At 36.7% G+C, this 17778-nt stretch overlaps 1 protein-coding gene and 1 pseudogene across 2 annotated transcripts; both read right to left on the reverse strand.

Annotated features, from left to right (window-relative positions):
• Positions 1-484: 484 nt before the first annotated feature.
• Positions 485-585, reverse strand: LOC147943958 (small nucleolar RNA R71; annotated as a pseudogene).
• Positions 586-13327: 12742 nt separating this feature from the next.
• Positions 13328-17463, reverse strand: LOC147943959 (ABC transporter G family member 3). Of its 2 annotated transcripts, none has more exons than XM_087450242.1 (12): positions 17264-17463; positions 16313-16847; positions 16148-16227; positions 15773-16059; positions 15507-15678; positions 15291-15404; positions 15070-15198; positions 14798-14989; positions 14625-14711; positions 14277-14549; positions 13859-13966; positions 13328-13770 (listed from the first exon to the last, which is right to left on the reverse strand). In XM_087450242.1, exons 2-12 carry the CDS (start codon positions 16806-16808, stop codon positions 13516-13518), a joined length of 2193 nt encoding a protein of 730 aa, XP_087306368.1. In that variant the 5' UTR covers positions 16809-16847; positions 17264-17463; the 3' UTR covers positions 13328-13515. The 2 variants fall into 2 exon arrangements, with proteins under 2 accessions (XP_087306368.1, XP_087306369.1); XM_087450243.1 differs by having other exon boundaries at positions 16148-16223; positions 17264-17445.
• Between the last annotated feature and the right edge of the window lie 315 nt (positions 17464-17778).

Genomic DNA, 17778 nt, shown 5'->3' on the forward strand with positions numbered 1-17778 from the left:
TCGACACCAACCAGGTGGCATCGATCGACACCCACCTGCAGCAGACATACGTGGAGCTGCCAACCACGTCCAAAACCCGGTTCGAAGACAGGAGCACAACCGAGACTTGATCAGGACCATTGCTGACTACAACCGGACTGATCTGGTGTATGAGAACCGGTCCGCTATTGTTCCACCTCCATTCTAGAGGAACGATTTTGAGTTGAAACCTGCTTACTTTCAACTAGTTGGACAGAGACCTTTCTCTGCTTTGCCCAACGAGAAGCCCTTGGACCACATTGAGCATTTTGAGGATCTGGTGACTAGCATCAAATCTAATGGGGTGACTGAGGACTACATCTTCTGCAAACTCTTCCCTTACTCACTTGCGGGAGAGGCATCTCAGTGGTTGAAGCAGTTGCCAGCTGGATCATTGACAAACTGGCGTGATGTCAAGGTGGCTTTCTCAACTACTTCTATGATGATGCAATGTCAAGATGAGTTGAGAATCAAGCTGTCTTCTTTTAAGCAAAGACCAGATGAAGCTTTCAAAGCAGCTTGGGTGAGATTCAAGGCTTACCAAAGGGACTGTCCACACCATGGTTTCTCAAAGGTTCAATTGCTAAGTATCTTCTTCAGAGGGTGTGACTGGGAGTATCAATTGGCTTTAGATGCTGCAAGTCATGGGAATTTCAAGACAAGACTTCCAGAAGATGCTGAATGTTTGATTGAGAAGTTAGCTGCTAGCAATAGTACTAAGAGAGCAGATGCTGAAAGGAAGATATTACATGGAGGATATGATTCCGACCAGTTAGCTTCTGTTAATGCTAAGCTGGATTCAGTGCATAATCTCCTTGTGGGCAAGAAGTCAGTTCACTTTGCTGCTGAAGTTGAGACATTTGAGCCACAACCTGAGACAAGGAATGAAGAAGCCGATGTCAACTTTGTCTATGGAAATCAAGGTCATAGATTCAGTAATCAGCAAGGCAACAGGCCTTACAGTGGGAACTTTTCAGGCTACACTTCCAAGCCAGAGTATCAGCAGCAGCAACAGGGCACTGGGTACACTAGGACTTATGGCAAAAGTTCATATCAGTCTCCTCCTCCAAAAACAGCTGAAAGTAGTAAGATGGAAGCTATGCTTGAGCAGCTTTTGCAAGGTCAGGAGCAAATGACAGTGACTTTCAATGGAAAACTTGACAATGTATACACAGATCTTAATGGGAAGTTGGAAGCTTTGAACATTCATGTCAAGAAGCTGAAAAGTCAGGTTGCACAAACAGCTGGATCCGTAAAAAGGCAAAAGGGTTTTCTTCCTGGAAGAACTGAATCAAACCCCAAGCATGCATGTAATGCCATATCTGTGAGGGATGAAGATGATGTTGAAATTGTTTCTGCAGAACAGGGTGAAAAATTGTCAAATCTTTCAACTCCAGATGTTGGTGTCGACCGACATCACCTGGGTGTCGGTCGACACTCCTCTAAGACGAACCCAGAAACTGCAAAATCTCAGGTTCCAGCTGCTGAAAGGGTCTACAAGCCTAAGGTTCATTTTCCCAAGCCAAGAAAGTCTAAGCAGGAGATGGAGGAAGCTAGATGCAAGGCAATGATGGACAAGGTGATGATTGAGATGCCATTGATTGATGCAGTAAAGCTTTCACCACCACTAAAACGCTATGTCAAGAGAATGGTATCCAATGGTTTGAGCCCTGAAGAAGGAGCCTTGCTAACTAAGGATGTTAGTGCAATTCTGTTGAACCAGCCTGTTCAGAGGAAGAAGGAGAGAAAGCAGGAGGTGGTTGTCTCTAAGGAAGTGAGTGCAATCATTCAATGTAGGACTGCTAAGAAGTTACCAGATCCTGGAAGCTCTGTACTTGATTGCTCAATCTCAGCAGGAAGGTTTTCTCACTCACTTTGTGACCTTGGCTCTAGCATCAACTTGATGCCACATTCTGTTGCTGTGAGACTTGGGTTGATAGAATTCAAGCCAACTCAGATTTCTCTTATCTTGGCTGATCGCTCCCAAAGAATTCCTGAAGATGTTTTAGAGGATATTCCAGTTAAGGTTGGCAACTTCATGATTCCCACTGACTTTGTGGTGCTGAAGTATGATCAAGAGCCTAAAGATCCTCTCATCTTAGGAAGATCTTTCTTAGCTACAGTTGATGCAATCATAGATGTGCAGAAAGGACACATAACACTGAATGTGGATGGTTTGAGTATGAGTTTTGAGATGGATAAACTGAGGAGAGCTCCTACCATTGATGGACAGACGTTTTCTGTTGAGAAGATTGCTCAGATAAGCTGCAGAGAAGCAAATTCACGAGCATCAGAAGCAGTGTCGATCGACACCACCAAGAGGGTATCGATCAACACCCCTCCACGACCGAGACTAAGCTTGTCCAAAACTGATGCTCCAAGTCAGAAACCTGTTCCCAAATAGAAGAGTCACCAATCCACACTCCAGAGCCCTCAGGTAAGGCCAAGGTATGCTTCTCCTTCTCCTAAACTTCCTCCTATCATCAACAAGAATTTCAATGAGATAAAAACTGTTTTGCAGTTAACCAAGCCACGAGATTATTGTAGAGTGCTTGTTTCTTCTGTTGATGATTTTGTAGGACAGAAAAGATACCCTCCCATACCTAAGTCCCGCGATGGTCATGTTCTTAACATCCTTGGCAGACCTCATGCACCTAAAGCTTATACACCACCTTCGATGAAGAGGACTTCAATGCCATGTTCTGCTCCTCCGGATGCCTGAGCTCCAACACAGTCAAGCTAATGACTGAAAACAAGCGCTTAGTGGGAGGCAACCCACTCGCACGTTTTTCTTTTTCTTTTGATTTTGATTTTTATTTATTTTATTTTTATTTTTGCTTTCCTCTTACTTGATAACACTGGGGACAGTGTTGTTTAAGTCTGGGGGATGTTAGTTACTAACTATATTTTTTGTTTTTGAGTTTGAGTTGTATCAGTCAAAACCATAAAGTTTGAGTCAAATTTTTCAAAATTTTTCTTTTTGTCTTTGGGAATTATGATCTTGATTAATGATTTCTCTTATTTAGCTAACACTCTAATGATTATTTGTTTATGCTTGATCTCATAACTGAAACTTAGAAAGACTATGAGCCTTGTCAACAATCCTGAAAGCCCTTATTCAATGGATATCTGATTGAACTAACGTTGTCTCAACTTTTATCAGGATTTTAACCAGACTTAATCTCTTATTTTGGGGTTGGAAATCAGTGGACTAGACTTCTTGTCCCCTCTCTCTTCCCTTCAGTGCTTTAAAAAAAAAAAAAAAAAAAGATGAGATAATTTTGATCAGTTTAACGTAATAACAAAACTCTATAATTTATTGTGTAGTCTTGAGTCCTTGTGGAATTCGACCCCTAAGTATTACAGTGATCTCTTAATTTGAGAGAGTAGCTCTAGGGTTAATTTGAGCATATCAACCTCTCAACTACAAACTATAATAAAATTATTTTTTACAACACTATGTCCGCTCTAGCACCCAAGATGCCGGATCTCCCCGACGACGTTTTCATAAAAATCGTTTCCCTTGTTGCAGATTATGGTGGATGGACCTCACTTGGTTCTATTTTAAGGGCTGGTCGTAGGGGGAAAAATGCAGTATACAGTAAAGAAGTTCTAAAGACAACTGCTATCTATTGCCTTTGTACTGATCCTCATCAAAAATCAACACATCCAATGCCCCTGATGGTGGCCTCCAAATTGAAGGGTGGCACATGCCTTTCTTCGTCAAATGCTTTGACGCCGGCAACCCCATTGCCATTTACTTCGAAGGGCTAAGGGTTGTGGCTGAGGATAGAGATATCCAACGTGGGATTAATATTCTCAGTCGTATTGTACGGCCGATGCTTATGCCATCTTAGCATGTGGGGTACTAAGTATTTGTCAAGGGAATGAGGTTATGGCCGTCCATTACCTCCAGCTGTTTGATGCAAATAATTATCCTCTTATGTCTTCGGATGCCATTGTAACCGGTAATTATTTTCTGGATGATTTATCTTGTTTTAATACAGCCCGGAAAAACTCATACTCAGCCTCCCATCGCTATCCTGACAGCCCGCCACTCCCTTCACCCGCTTGTGCTGTGATGTGTTGTATGGATTATGGTTTCCATTCTCTCCGCTATGGAGACTATGAAATCATGTGCAAAAATTGTTACCTTCTGCGGTTGTCCCTCAAAGTCTCTGAGATCCTTTAGGGTTTCCAGCAGTGATTTCCAGTTTTACCTTATCAATTCGTGTCTCTAATATCTGTTTATTTTAAAATAATTATTTTCTATTTATTCGTCTAGTTTCCCATCTTTTTTCATGTATTAAACGTCCCTATTTTCTTCGGCTAATTCTATGTATCCACCTTTCATGCTTCCACATTTTAGTATCTACTCTCACTTTGAGGCTGAGTTATAGTTTTACGGGAACACGAAAGATCACGTCGATTCATGTGACGGCTGAGTTATAGTGAATAACGGATGAGTTATCAAAATAAAAAATCTATATGGCTGAGTTATCAAAAGAAAGATCGCGTCTATTATTAGGTTAACTTGCCAAAATATTGCTTAACGGCTGAGTTATAGTTTTGCGGGAAAAAGAAAGATATAGTCGATTCATGTCATGGCTGAGTTATAGTGAGTTATGACTGTGTTATCGAAAGAAACAATATGAAAACAAACGACTAATATTTATACGACTGATTATATGGCTGAGTTATATTTTATGACGGCTGAGTTATCGTGATACAGGATGAAATGTCTCGTCGATTCATGTGATGACTGAGTTATAGTGAGTTATAGCTAAGTTATCAATTCATGTGATGGCTGAGTTATAGTACTTGACAGATGAGTAATAACACAAAATAAAATAAATCTCCCTAACTATAGAGCACAAGTTTTGGCATTGTGCCCAACTTGCTTACATCGCGAACATGCGTGTTGCTTCCTAGGGCGTTTATTTTCAGTGGCAACTTCCAAAGATGATTTAATCCTACGCTTCTTTGGTCTTCCTGGCTGGTTCACAACAATCGGAGGCAGGCACTTCTGATTATCCACAACTTCAGGAACAGGGAATGATTCATCTGGAGGCATGATTGAACCAGTCCATCCGTTAACCAAATCGAAACTCCTAAATTTCGGATCGCACATGGATATACGAGACACATGCATATGCTCTGCAGCTGCGATTGCATGGATGCATGGTATTTTCTCGTGGTCGAAACGACGGTATGTGCAACTTTTTATTTCTAAATTTACAACATGCAAAGATGATCCATATTTCACTTGCACATGTACAGCATCAATCGTTTGTACCTCCATAAGTCTTGCTGCGGTGACACGGTCCTATTAAGAAAACACGTTTTAGGCTGAGTTATGAAAATAATTACGGCTGCGTTATTGAAACAACAATGGCTGAGTTATGAAAACTATAATGGTAGTGGCTGAGATAAGGAAACAATAATGGCTGAGATATTGTAACTGTTATGACTGAGTTATCAACATTGACGACTGACTTATGTAAACTTACCTGTAACAGTTTCTCAACACCTCGAGTGAGTGTTGTTAGCTGCGATTTTGCATCCTCTCTCCATTCAGAAAACCATCTGGTCATCATATCCCGTATCGATTCTAGAAGTCGAACTATGGGAAGACTTCTAGCATTTGACAGTGCATTGTTCATTGATTCTGCAATCTTCGTTGTCATTAAATTGTACCTTTCACCCGGGAAATGAACACGCACCCACATTCGGACTCCAGCTTGTTGGAGGTATCCATGTAGTTCGGGATGACGTGCTTCAATCTCATTGAAAGCCTCATTAAAATCAGTTAGCCTAAAACACTTTGCCGCTTTTTTCACCAGAGGGAACAAATGTTTTCCTTTGAACTTCACCAAGATGTTCTTATACAAATGGTAAGTGCAAATTCCACGCGAAGCCAACAGATACAGTTGACCAATCGCTTTCCCTATTGACTTATGTCTGTCGGAGATTATCGCAAGATCCTTTTCTTCTGGAATGGCAACTTTGAGTTGTGTAAAGAACCAACGCCAAGACTCATCATTTTTAGTGTCAACAACAGCGAAAGCCAATGAGAAAATTTGAAAGTTACCATCCTGAGCTAGGGCTGTTAGAAGCGTCCCTTTGTAACTACCATGGAGAAACGTTCCATCGACAACAACAACTTTGCGCATGAAAGCAAACCCAGCAATACTTGCACCAAAAGCAATAAAAACATATTTGAATCTATCTTCAACACCTATTTGAAGACGCGTGACTGTACCCGGATTTTCCCTTCTTAACTTGTATATGTAAGAAGGCAACTCGCTACAACTTTCCTCAGGAGTTCCCTGATCGATCTGCCTTGCATTCAGCAGCGTTCGATATGCCTTTCAATAACCCATCTGTTGACACCAGCAATTTAATAAATCAGCCATAATATATATATATATATATATATATAACTCAGCCGATACATTTGAATAAGTCATCCGTAAATAATCAATAAATGAGCCGTAAAATGTAAATAACTCAGCCTATACATAACTATAAGTCAGCCATTATTATCAATAAGTCAGTCGAAACATAGTAATTACCTTTAGACTAAATTGCTTATTGAAAATGACTCCGACACTTTAAGGTTTAACATCCGGACCAAGATCACCAAGATAGTCCCTGTAAAGACCTGCCAATACATCAGCTGTTGATTGGCGGCATTTAGTAGAACGTTCCGTCACAGAACATGTGTGTTCCGAATCGTATACACGAACATGAAAATCCGGGTCATCCCCTTGTACTGATGCACGAACTCTCCAAAGACATCCTTTAACAAAACACCTAAAAACCACTTGTCTCGGATTTGAGGTTGGTACATTAAAATCAAATCCATCCCTAACCGAAATAAGTTTCACGTGATTCCTGAGCTGCTTTTTGCTACTGTATTGTTGTCCTACAACAATTTTTAGCGTTGACACCTCCAACCTAATAGCCTCCGTATTCATCTTCGATCCCGCAAAGTTATCATCTTTATGAGCTTTCTTCTGAGGAGGCGGAGTAGGTGGGTCTTCCACTTTACTTTGAGGCTTTCCCAATACAGAAAACTTCTCGTCATCAGATGACTCACCATCGGAGTCGTCGAAAACATCAAATCGGGTTGAAAATTCATCGTCTTCTTCTTCGTCAGATGCTACTTCGACAGCTTCTTCTTCTTCTTCTTCATTTTCTTTGTCAACGATCTTACCATAATCAAAACAAGTGCCTTCAAATCCCCCACCGCACACTTCGTATGTAGATTCTGCTTTCGAGTCTGCTTCGCCGAATCATACTTCCTCTAGCTCCACTAGTTTCTGCAGACTTTTTCGCCGAAAACTCTACACAGAGACGTAGCTGATCGGTTTTCCATAGCCCTAAAAAACATTGCAACTGTCGATCATTGGAGACAAAACCTGGTGGAGTATCATGCGCCATATGTTTCATTGCCCTGTTCGAGAACATGTAGCTCAGCTTTAGCTCATGGCTAAACAAGTCCAATCGGTAGTCTTCAAGAACAAGCTTCACAAGCTTCTCGTGTGTTGTGCCTCCATCTATTTGCACAACTATACACCCTCTATCGTCGGAGTTAAATACATATCTCTGTGTCTTTATCCAATTACCGGACACAACTAGTACCGGAAATGAATCCATGAATGAAGAACAAGGTGGAGAAGAAGTAGAAGAACAAGGTGAAGAAGAAAGTGAAGAAGAAATAGAAGAACAAGGTGAAAAAGAAGGTAAATAGTTCACTTATTAACCAGTTGAAGAACAAGACTCGAACGACGTTTCGTATTTCCGGAGAAAAAAGATGATGACATGGAATGCTGACATGAACGCTACGTCCGACGTGGCAAGTCAGCCATCAAACAATACCATAACTCGGCCTAATTAAAACTCAGCCACAACATGAAAAACATTACAGTAATTAAAAAGAAAAAAAAAATTGCTGCCAAACTAAGCCGCTTCATCAACTGAAAATATATAACTCAGCCGTATCGTTTGATAAGTCAGCCGTAACTGAATAACATTCTAGTAATTAATCTTTTGCTAATAAGTCAGCCGTCAAATGGCTGAGTTGTCAATAAGTCAGCCTATCACGGCTGAGTTATTGTTTTTTTACCATAACTCAGCCGTAACAACATCTCATAAGTCAGCCGTTTTTCATAACTCAGCCAGTCAGAAAATGGTAACTCAGCCGTGTCGTAGTGATAACTCAGCCAAAATTTTGACAACTCAGTCGTGTCGTATTGATAAATCAGCCAAAATTTTGACAACTCAACCATCGGGTGAAAACTCAGCCATAAGGACGGCTGAGTTAGAGCATAACTCAGCCAGATTTTAATAAGTCAGCCGTAACGCTTGGCTGACTTATGAGCATAACTCAGCCAGATTTTCATAAGTCAGCCGTCCGCTCTTACTCAAATGTTTTTTCTGATAACTCAGCCACAACATACCTATAACTCAGCCGCAATATACTCTGTAACGCGTTACGGCTGAGTTATGGTTACATGTCAGCGATTTCTGACGTGGCGTCTGACGTGGCAATAGCATTTTTATAATAACATTTTTCCGGTAACATAAAACAGGGGCACGCTGGGTATTTTGAAAATACCCGAAACATTCTAGTAATAAAATTTTTTTTGTAGATTCTGATAGTATTACCTAAAATGAGTAATATTTAAGTAATTCACCCCAAATATTGCAAAGACAATCTTTACCAACTGTTTTCTTTGTTACAACCATCAGAAATTTTTGCGTATGCTGAATAGTTAAGCTAAAAGAATCAATATTAAGATAATTCATAGAACCATCAATACTGGTCAAGTAATAATAATTAGAGAAATTTTTCAATACTGGTCAAGTAATATTTTTAAAGCATATTTAGTTAAGCCTATAATATTGGAAAACCTTAAGTCAATATGCTGAAAAATACATATTTAATTATGTATAAAATAATTAATATTACTTGACCAGTATTGAAGCATAATAAGCTAAGAAAATAATTTTTAATACATCTATAGGAAAAGAAATTAAAAGATCATATTATTTTGCATCTTTGACTAGGAAAAAAAACTTGAAACATATTTTGCATATTATATAATCAGTCTAGGTGAAGAACAACTCATTAAAAAAAAAAGTTGAGAGAATATCACTAAAATAGTAGCTATCACCTATATTGCATGGAAACGGAAACGGATACGCGGAAACGAAACGTTTCGGAAACGAGAAACGGGTTTTTTCGAAAATTAAGTAATGGAAACGTGTAGGAAACGAATATACATATACAGATATATATATATATATAATAAATCCCCAAACATAAAAACTATATTTTAAAAAAGTGAAACAACACAAATTCAAAACATAAATATTAAATAGTTTTATTAAAAGTAAAACTGTAAAAAAAACGTTCAAAATCAAATTTTTTGACCAGCATCACCATATATTTAGGGATTTTAACTTTTTTTTTTTTTTCAACCATTTGGGCCACAACTGGCCGGCCCATTAGCCAAATTCCTATATTCGTAGAAGCCAGGACTCGATCCCTAAATTCCTATATTTAGGGATTTTAACTTTTAAGCTACTAATTATATTATATTTTTTATCATTATATGTATCATAAATTCTTATAATTTCAATTTATTTATTTATTAAATTTGTAATTATAAATAATAGTTTCCATCGTGTTTCCAAAACGAAAACGGAGTTTCCATCGTGTTTCCAAACATAGATTTTTAGGAATCGTGTTTCTGTGACTTGTTTCCGAATTTCCAAGAGTTTATGTTTCCGAAACGTTTCGGAAACGGGAAACGCACCTCAAAAAGAGTTTCCATGCAACATAGGCTATCACTATGAAAACTTTGGTGGCATTTTGTTTTACTATCATTTTCATCATATCTTTTGTTCATTCTCTTCCTACAACTGCTGAAAGTCTAGGTAATGTTACTGTTAATCATACCTTCATTTTGTAATTATCATCATGATGCTTTAACTCTTTGTTAATGGGTATGATTATTGTTAATAATGTATATAGGTTATCGACCTAGCCGAATAGTGCGTCCATTTCTCAAATGTTTTGGGCATAACGTGTGTCCCACGGGAGGACGAGAACTCTGCAATCATATTTGTACTGCAAGACTAAGATATGCTCGTGGCTTCTGTGTTAATACACAAAAATGTTGTTGTGCTGATATTTAATACTAGAAATAACTAATACGTGTCTAAGATTAAATTATATAATCAAATGTATTGGTATCTACTTAAAAAAAAAAAATCTATAATTTTCACATGTTTTTGAATATACAGGGAAGAACTAGAGCGGAGTACATAAACTTTACCAAATCAAAGTTAGATTGATTTTCAAGCCATACATTTTCTAGAAGTTAAATAAAAGCTAATATAAGTTAAGGAATAATAAAATGTAAGAAATGAAAAATAAAATCAGCCAATACATCTTCGCGTGAATAGATTTGGTAAATGTGTTGCATATATTGACTCTATTATTGTGAATCTTATACTCCCTCCATTTCATAATAAATAATGTCTTCAAAATTATTTTCTTTCATATTTATGATGTTATCGTAATAACTTTAAATGTTATGTAGAATCTGTTGTTATTAAATCAAGATTTTGTTAAACTCTATTAAAGTTTGGTCTGATTAGTTGTGATTTGTAAAAAGTCACTGAAAATTTTAATAAATTTGAAGTTATTTGATTCAGAATTTTATAAAGTGAACAAAAATTTTGTGTTATTCAACTAAAACAAAAGAATCTAGGATTGTCAATGAATTCAATTATTATATTATTGGTTTATGATTTTATACACTCTTCAGAAAACAAAGTCATAGAATGTATCATTGAAATAGAAAAATTGTTTGGGAGACTTTACAAGCTTATATAAAAACTAATAAAATTATTGAAAACTCTCTAGCAGTCCTTTAAATTCTTTCACTTATTCATTTTCTATGATTTTACTGAAGTCATCAAAATTCTTTAGAAAAAAGAATCAAATAACACCCTTAAGTTAAGCTAAAATAAATAATATTAAGATAATATATACAACCATCAATATTGGTCAAGTAATAATATTTAGAGAACCTTTTCAATATTGGTCAAGTAATATTTACAACCATAAGATTTTAAGCATATTTAGTTAAGCATATAATATTTTGAAACCTTAACTAAATATGCTGAAAATACATATTTAATTATGTATAATATAATTATATTACTTGACCAGTATTGAAACATAATAAGCTAAGAAAATAATTTTCAGTTCATCTCCAGGGAAACCAATCAAAAAGATAATATTATTTTACATATTTGACCAGGAAAAAAGAAGGAAAAATAATTGTCAGTTACTTGAAGTATACGTCAACATAGCCACACATACAAACAATATAAATATCTCAGGATAACTCAGGAATGATCCTAAAGACTTCCTAGGCCCAAGAACTAATCTTCTGGGGCCGGAGGAAACCATGTTAAATTTTGAACCCCCATGGCCAATGCTACTCGAACCCAGGTGGCGGGACTTTTCTTCCTTTACCACTGGACCAAGGCGACTTGGTTAAACATGAATCATATTGTGTTAAGAACAACTCATTAAAAAGAAAATTAAGAGAATAATATCTTCATAGTATATTTTGTTCATTGTTGTAATACCTAGGTTTTAGGGACTTGTGGAGAGGTTTAAAAGACTTGATTTTTGGCTTTTTTGTATCACAAAAGTGCACTTATCTTTTCGGTCAAAGGTCCTGAGAGAACTACATTGTTAAGCGTATTTATGCTGGAGTAGTTTTAGGATGGGTGACCTTCCGAAAAATGATTGTCGGCATTGTGCAAGTGAGGAAAAAACAGAGGAAAAGAATATGTGGTGATTTAAAGCTGTACGGACGTAGGAAACCGGCAGTCGGATATGAATAGACCATGGGCTGGGAATGGATGTGGGACTCACTTAGTAAATGAAGACCCATAGACCGAGAGTGGATCTGGGCCCACTTAGAGAGGTGACGATCAAAGCGTTACAAGTGGTATCAGAACCGAATCCAGACGGTGTAGATTCGAGAGGGTTAACACCATCGGGGGTAACGGTCTTGGTGTGTAACGAGAATATTGCGATATGTTAGTGTGGGTGAATTGTAAACACCTCAATTTCAGGAACTTACAAAAAAAATTAAAAGAATTGATTTGACCATCTGTAACGCTCCCTACTGTTACTTCTCTTAGTAGACTTTATGTTCACTTTCGGCCTAATATCATATAAAATGAAACAAAGAGAATAAACCAAATTAAATAAATTGAACTAAGGATATTCATTATTTAATTATGTACACTACAAAATAAAATAAAATTAACTTTTTTTAATTATTGGATCACAACAAGCTAGCTCATTAGCTAAATTCATATGTTCGTAGGGAGTTGACCTCAATGTCTGATCTAATGGTGTATGTTCTCGATGAATTTAACATTTGCTATTCGAATAAAGTCATTTCACATAATAATATTTTTCCTTCAATATAAAAATAAGTAATCCCTAAATCTAGACTACCTAAATCGAATCTGAATTTGGTACTAATCTGGATTCATTTTCCTAAACTTGGACCCCTAGGAAAAGTTAAACTAAATGTCTAGTTTACGAAACAAAATTTCTAATACAAACAAAACCGATCTACTATACCTTAACTAGAGACAAGCCCATACTCACATTTGAACGAGTGTACATCTTGATGGGTTTCAGCTACTACTCGTGATGCATTACATAGTTAAAGGGGCCATCTTGAAGCAGTATTTAGACGCTCAGAATTTTGAGAAGTTTGACGAAAGCATAACAAGATCTTAGAGACCATCTCCAACCATAGTTTCCTAACATGAATTTTTTATTATTGGGATCATACAAATATTGTTATTATTACCTAGTTGTTATTTAATTTGATAAGTTTCTTGATTTAAAAACTCTTTCCAAAGTTTCTTAAATCTCTTATTTAAGAAATTTTTAAAGAAAATTTTCTACTATTTAAGAAACTCATACCATTTTTCATTTATAGTTAAGAAACTTCCTCCATTGGAGACTCAGAATTTTGAGAAGTTTGACGGAAGCATAACAAGATCTTTTGGTTTTTATGGTACTCTACATGTTTGTCCATACACGTTCACATATTGTATAACGCAATTTATACAGTGGACCATACACGATCACAGATCTCTAAACATTTCTAAGCTATATGTAACATAGGTGTACAACTACAATATTACAAAATTGTTATCACATACAAATGGAAGTTAAAATGGTGATTGATTTTGTTTCAAAAATGTTATCCATGCAAATGAAACTCAAAAATCTGTTTTTATATTTTACATTTTCTGTCTGTCTGTCCAAATTTCTAGAAAACAAAAAAGAAAATAATAATAAATAACTGTTTTCATTTTCAACTACTAGAATTACAAAAGAGACTACAGTAATATTATCTATAAATCATGATTCATCTACCTAGAACTGTTATTTTTCTTATGACTAAGCAGTAAACGACCAGAAAAGTTCTTGTTCAGGCCAAAGCGTAGTAAAACATAAACAAGAAGACGGTAGCCAAAAGCCATAGCCAACAGCACAAGCATGTTCCGCCATTTGGAGTTTGTGTCTGGAGATATCTGGTAGTTTCCTTGGATCGCCTGGTAGCCCGATATACTCCTCACTTCTCCAACCGCAAACACTTCCCCGAGGTACTCGTTCTCTAAAAGACCCTGCACGTACTCAAACATACAAGAACGTTCTTAAGTTTACCCCCTGGAAGAAATAGAAGATTGTTTTTTAGAATGTTGAATATGTAACCTCGATGGAATAAGTGTGGAACGAGATGTAAGCAAACGGGTAAGTCCAGACGGGTTTTGGTAGAGCGTTACGGATTCTAAAGTGACCTGAAGAGAGCATCATGATCACCTGCAATAATGCATAGAAAGATAGATCAATCCTTTATCATGACTAATTCATTTCTAAAGACACTAATCTCCTTTACTAATCAGTAATGACCTACATGTACTAAACTCTCATTTGTAATCAAAGTGATTGGTAAGCAATAGATTCAAGTTTGATAAGCGTGTATAATATCTCCTAACTCCAACGCTCATCTTAGGCTGAGATGACCATTCTATTTTCCCTAAGTTGTATATCAAATCAAATCTATATTAATCCAAGAAGACATGAATCATAAATTTGATAAAAAAAAGTCAATTCGAAAGACACAACTCACGTGTACAGAGATGAGAGTCAATGTGCTCCAGTAAACATCTCGCCAAATGCAAGCGATGGAGAGCATCAATCCTTCGTTCACCAACAGACACATGAAGAAGTTGAGCACAAAGTACATCAACAAGCTGAAATCGTCTCTTAACCCGACCATGAAGTAGAACACAAGACTTGAGGAGATGGACATGAGAAACAAGAACGGTATGCTTCCAAGAAACTGTCCTAGTAAGAAGACAAAAGCACCCGAATGCTGGTTCGATGCTTCACTTCTATATATCTATTGCAAGATGAAAGCAAACTTCAGAGCTCAAAAGAAAATGTGATCAAGAAATCAAGAAGAAGAAATAGTTACCTTGATTTCTTTTAAAAGTGAAGGTATTCCAGCAATTCCCAATAGTGAGGCAAAGGAGACAAAAACAAACACAGCAGCAACTCTTGTCTGTAAGAAATATTCACATCGAACAATAAATTGGCATGTTTTAGGTACTCAAATGTGACATGTTGAGAATGGTTTAAAAGACTTACTGCAACAGAAGACAAAGAATGACCTAAGCCAGAATATAATGTGCCAATACTAAGTGTAAGAATCATGTAAAGAATAAGTCGGAGCCAATAGTATTCCCATTCCCTCGACATAACTAGAAGCGATCTCCAAGTAAGCACTGCAACACGTGTAGCAGCACCGGCTTTTCCCTTGGATTTAAGCTGTGTACCCTCCTGCAAAAAGAAAAAAGAAGTTCAAATAGGAAACAAAAAGAAAGTTAGATATATAAGATCCATCGATAGAGAATTGTTACCCTTTCGGTAAGTTTAGATATCAGAGCCTCGACGGAATCAGCATCTGCAGATGATTTATAAGTAGCCTCGAGAGTTCGAATAGCAACAGCAGTATCCATATTCACTGCTGAAAAGTCCCCATTATCGTCCTGTTATTTTTGTTTACCTCATATCAGGAAAACAAGAAACAAGAAAGAAGCACAAATCATATAAACTCAACTTTGTATAATGGAGTATGTACCTGCCAGTTTTTGCACATTGCAATAATCCTATCGAAATCTGTGTTAATAGCCCGCAAAAAATGATCTGATGGACTTTGCATTATAGGGCATGGGAATCCAGCATTTGAAAAGTGCTTCAAGGAGAGACATAACAAGTAAAAAACATAACTTAGAGAGTGATCTTCTGGTCTTGATGATATGAGAAAATAATAAGTTCCAAAACACTGTATATTTACCTGTAAGCAAGCCAGTGTCTCCCCGAAGAAGAGTGTGTTTCCATTTGATAGAAGGCAGATTCTATCAAACAAACCAAACACTTCAGTGCTGCTTTGATAAATCGTGAATACAAGTGTACATCCCATACTTGCAAGCTTTTTTAGCGTCACCATCATAAGCAGTGCCGAAACACTATAAAGAGAGCAAAAGTGCCAATTTTAGAATGCAAGATTGTACCTCCTAGTAGAGGGCAGATGATAACATTAAGTCTAGAAATGGTTATAACCTGTCAAGATGATAAAGAGGCTCATCAATGAATAAGATATGTGGTCGCATCACAAGTTCACGAGCAATAGACACACGTCTTCTTTCACCACTTCGTAGGCCCTTCATGTAACAGTGACCACCAATCAATTTATTTGCATAATCACTCAAAGACATTGCCTGAATTGCATCTTCCACAACACTCCTTTTCTGAAAGAGGAAACCTGGAAGCTGAAGCAGCGCTGAATAGTATAGGAATTCACGTACTGTAAGCGATCCAATCAGTTGTGTTTCCCTCTCAACAAACCCCTAAAATAAAGCAAAAGAAGAATTAACAAAGCAAAACATTAACAAACCAAAAAAAAAGATCAAGAAACTATAGATAGTAGTGACTCACGTAGGATCCATAAGGCATATGTGATTTTGAACCATTCACAAACACCTCACCGTACATTTTTGCTGAAGGAGGCAATCTTCCTATAAATAATAAGACCATGTCAAGTGAAAGAGAAAACAAAAAAAAAGATACAACTAACAATGAATCAATTGCCAAAATACTTACCAGCAAGTGCTCTCAATAGAGTAGACTTCCCAGACTTAGCAGGACCCATAATAACCGTCATAGTCCCGGGGAAAGCATAACCATTCGAACTCTTAACAACTTTATCAGAATACTTCCTCTTCCCTTTCATAGTAACAGTCAAATCTTTCCAAGCAATAGAAGCACCAGCGATTTTCCTAACAACAGCCGCTCCTCCACCTTCAGGGACAGGAGGAGATGAAGCCATTGATCCACTATTCATCTTCGATAGCGAAGGAGAAATAGGCGTTGTTGTAGCATAGTTAATAGAATCACGACCACCAGCTTCATCTTCCATTCTTGAATCAACATCAGGTGTGTCTTCCCACTCAGGAGAATCCTCAAAGGATATAGGTTGTCGAAGAGAACCAGGTTTTCTTACATAGAAGAAATGACTAGATGGGACTCTACTTGTTGGACTACTTGCAGATGATGAAGATGAACGGTATAAATCTGATTGAGACTGTATCTCCTCCATTCTTTTGACACTCAACAACACAAAAATGTTCCAAACACACTACAATTTAACAACCATCAAAATGTTTAGATACCTTAATCAATGCAACCAAAACATAAAAGGCCAATAAGTAAATGAAGTTGTTAGTGAAGCATTGAAATGGGAAGTTGCTGTAAAATTGAAAAAAAAATCTAAGCTTTTTTTTTTGTTTCCATAAGCTCACTCAATTACAGTTTAATGAGTAAACGAAGTACAAAATGAGAAGTGAGTCCTAATTAAGTAACTTTAGTAGCATAAATTATAAAAAAGCCCTAATTTTTTTCTTCCAATTAGTGCATTATTGAGACATTTGAAGAAGATAACTTCAAAGTTCGTAGCTTTTTTTTTTTCTCAGTACCCCAAAACGAAGATTAAAGTAGAAGCATGAGAGGCCCAGTTCGAGTTATGATGAGAAGAAGATAGAGGAAGAGACAAACCTGGATCTGAAACACAGGGAGAGAGACGCGAAGAGAAGAAATGGGGAATCTCTTCTTGGGAGTAGTATTAACTTGATTCGTTGAAGAGAGAGTAACAAAGTGAGCTCTCTCAAAGTCACTCTAAAACTCTTTCGGGTTCTGCAAAAATAAAAATGGATTGGGATTTGTTTTTTGTTTTGTCTGAAACCAAATGTTTTAACAAATTATTTAAATATTAAGCGAGTTTCTTATTTTTCTAAACTCAAGAGAAAACAAAAAAACAAATTCAGATTTTTAATAGAAAAAGTGTATTGCATAAATAATGTTTGAAAAATATTGTGTAAGTATGATTTTTTTCAAATTTGCAATTGTTGCAATTATTTGTCCTTTGAATTTATAAAGTTGTTTTGGGGGCTTAACTTTTTTTGAAGTAAAATCTCCTTATTTCTATTATAAATTTTAAAACATGCTTATTTTCACAATATTCTTGTGAAAAAAGTGTAAATATAACAACAACAAAAAATCAAAAATACTAA

The sequence above is a fragment of the Camelina sativa genome, chromosome 5 (genome assembly GCF_030686135.1).
Source record: "Camelina sativa cultivar CO46 ecotype springtype chromosome 5, ASM3068613v1".
NCBI classification, from domain to species: domain Eukaryota; kingdom Viridiplantae; phylum Streptophyta; class Magnoliopsida; order Brassicales; family Brassicaceae; genus Camelina; species Camelina sativa.

Bases quoted from the DNA above. Each gene is read 5' to 3' on its own strand.
- LOC147943959 (XM_087450242.1), bottom strand. From the start codon at position 16,808: ATGGAGGAGATACAGTCTCAATCAGATTTATACCGTTCATCTTCATCA. The intron at 15,199-15,290 runs GTACATACTCCA...CAAAAATAACAG, and splicing joins CAATGTGCAAAAACTGGCAG to GACGATAATGGGGACTTTTC. The intron at 14,550-14,624 runs GTAACTATTTCT...ATCTTGCAATAG, and splicing joins CACTTTTAAAAGAAATCAAG to ATATATAGAAGTGAAGCATC.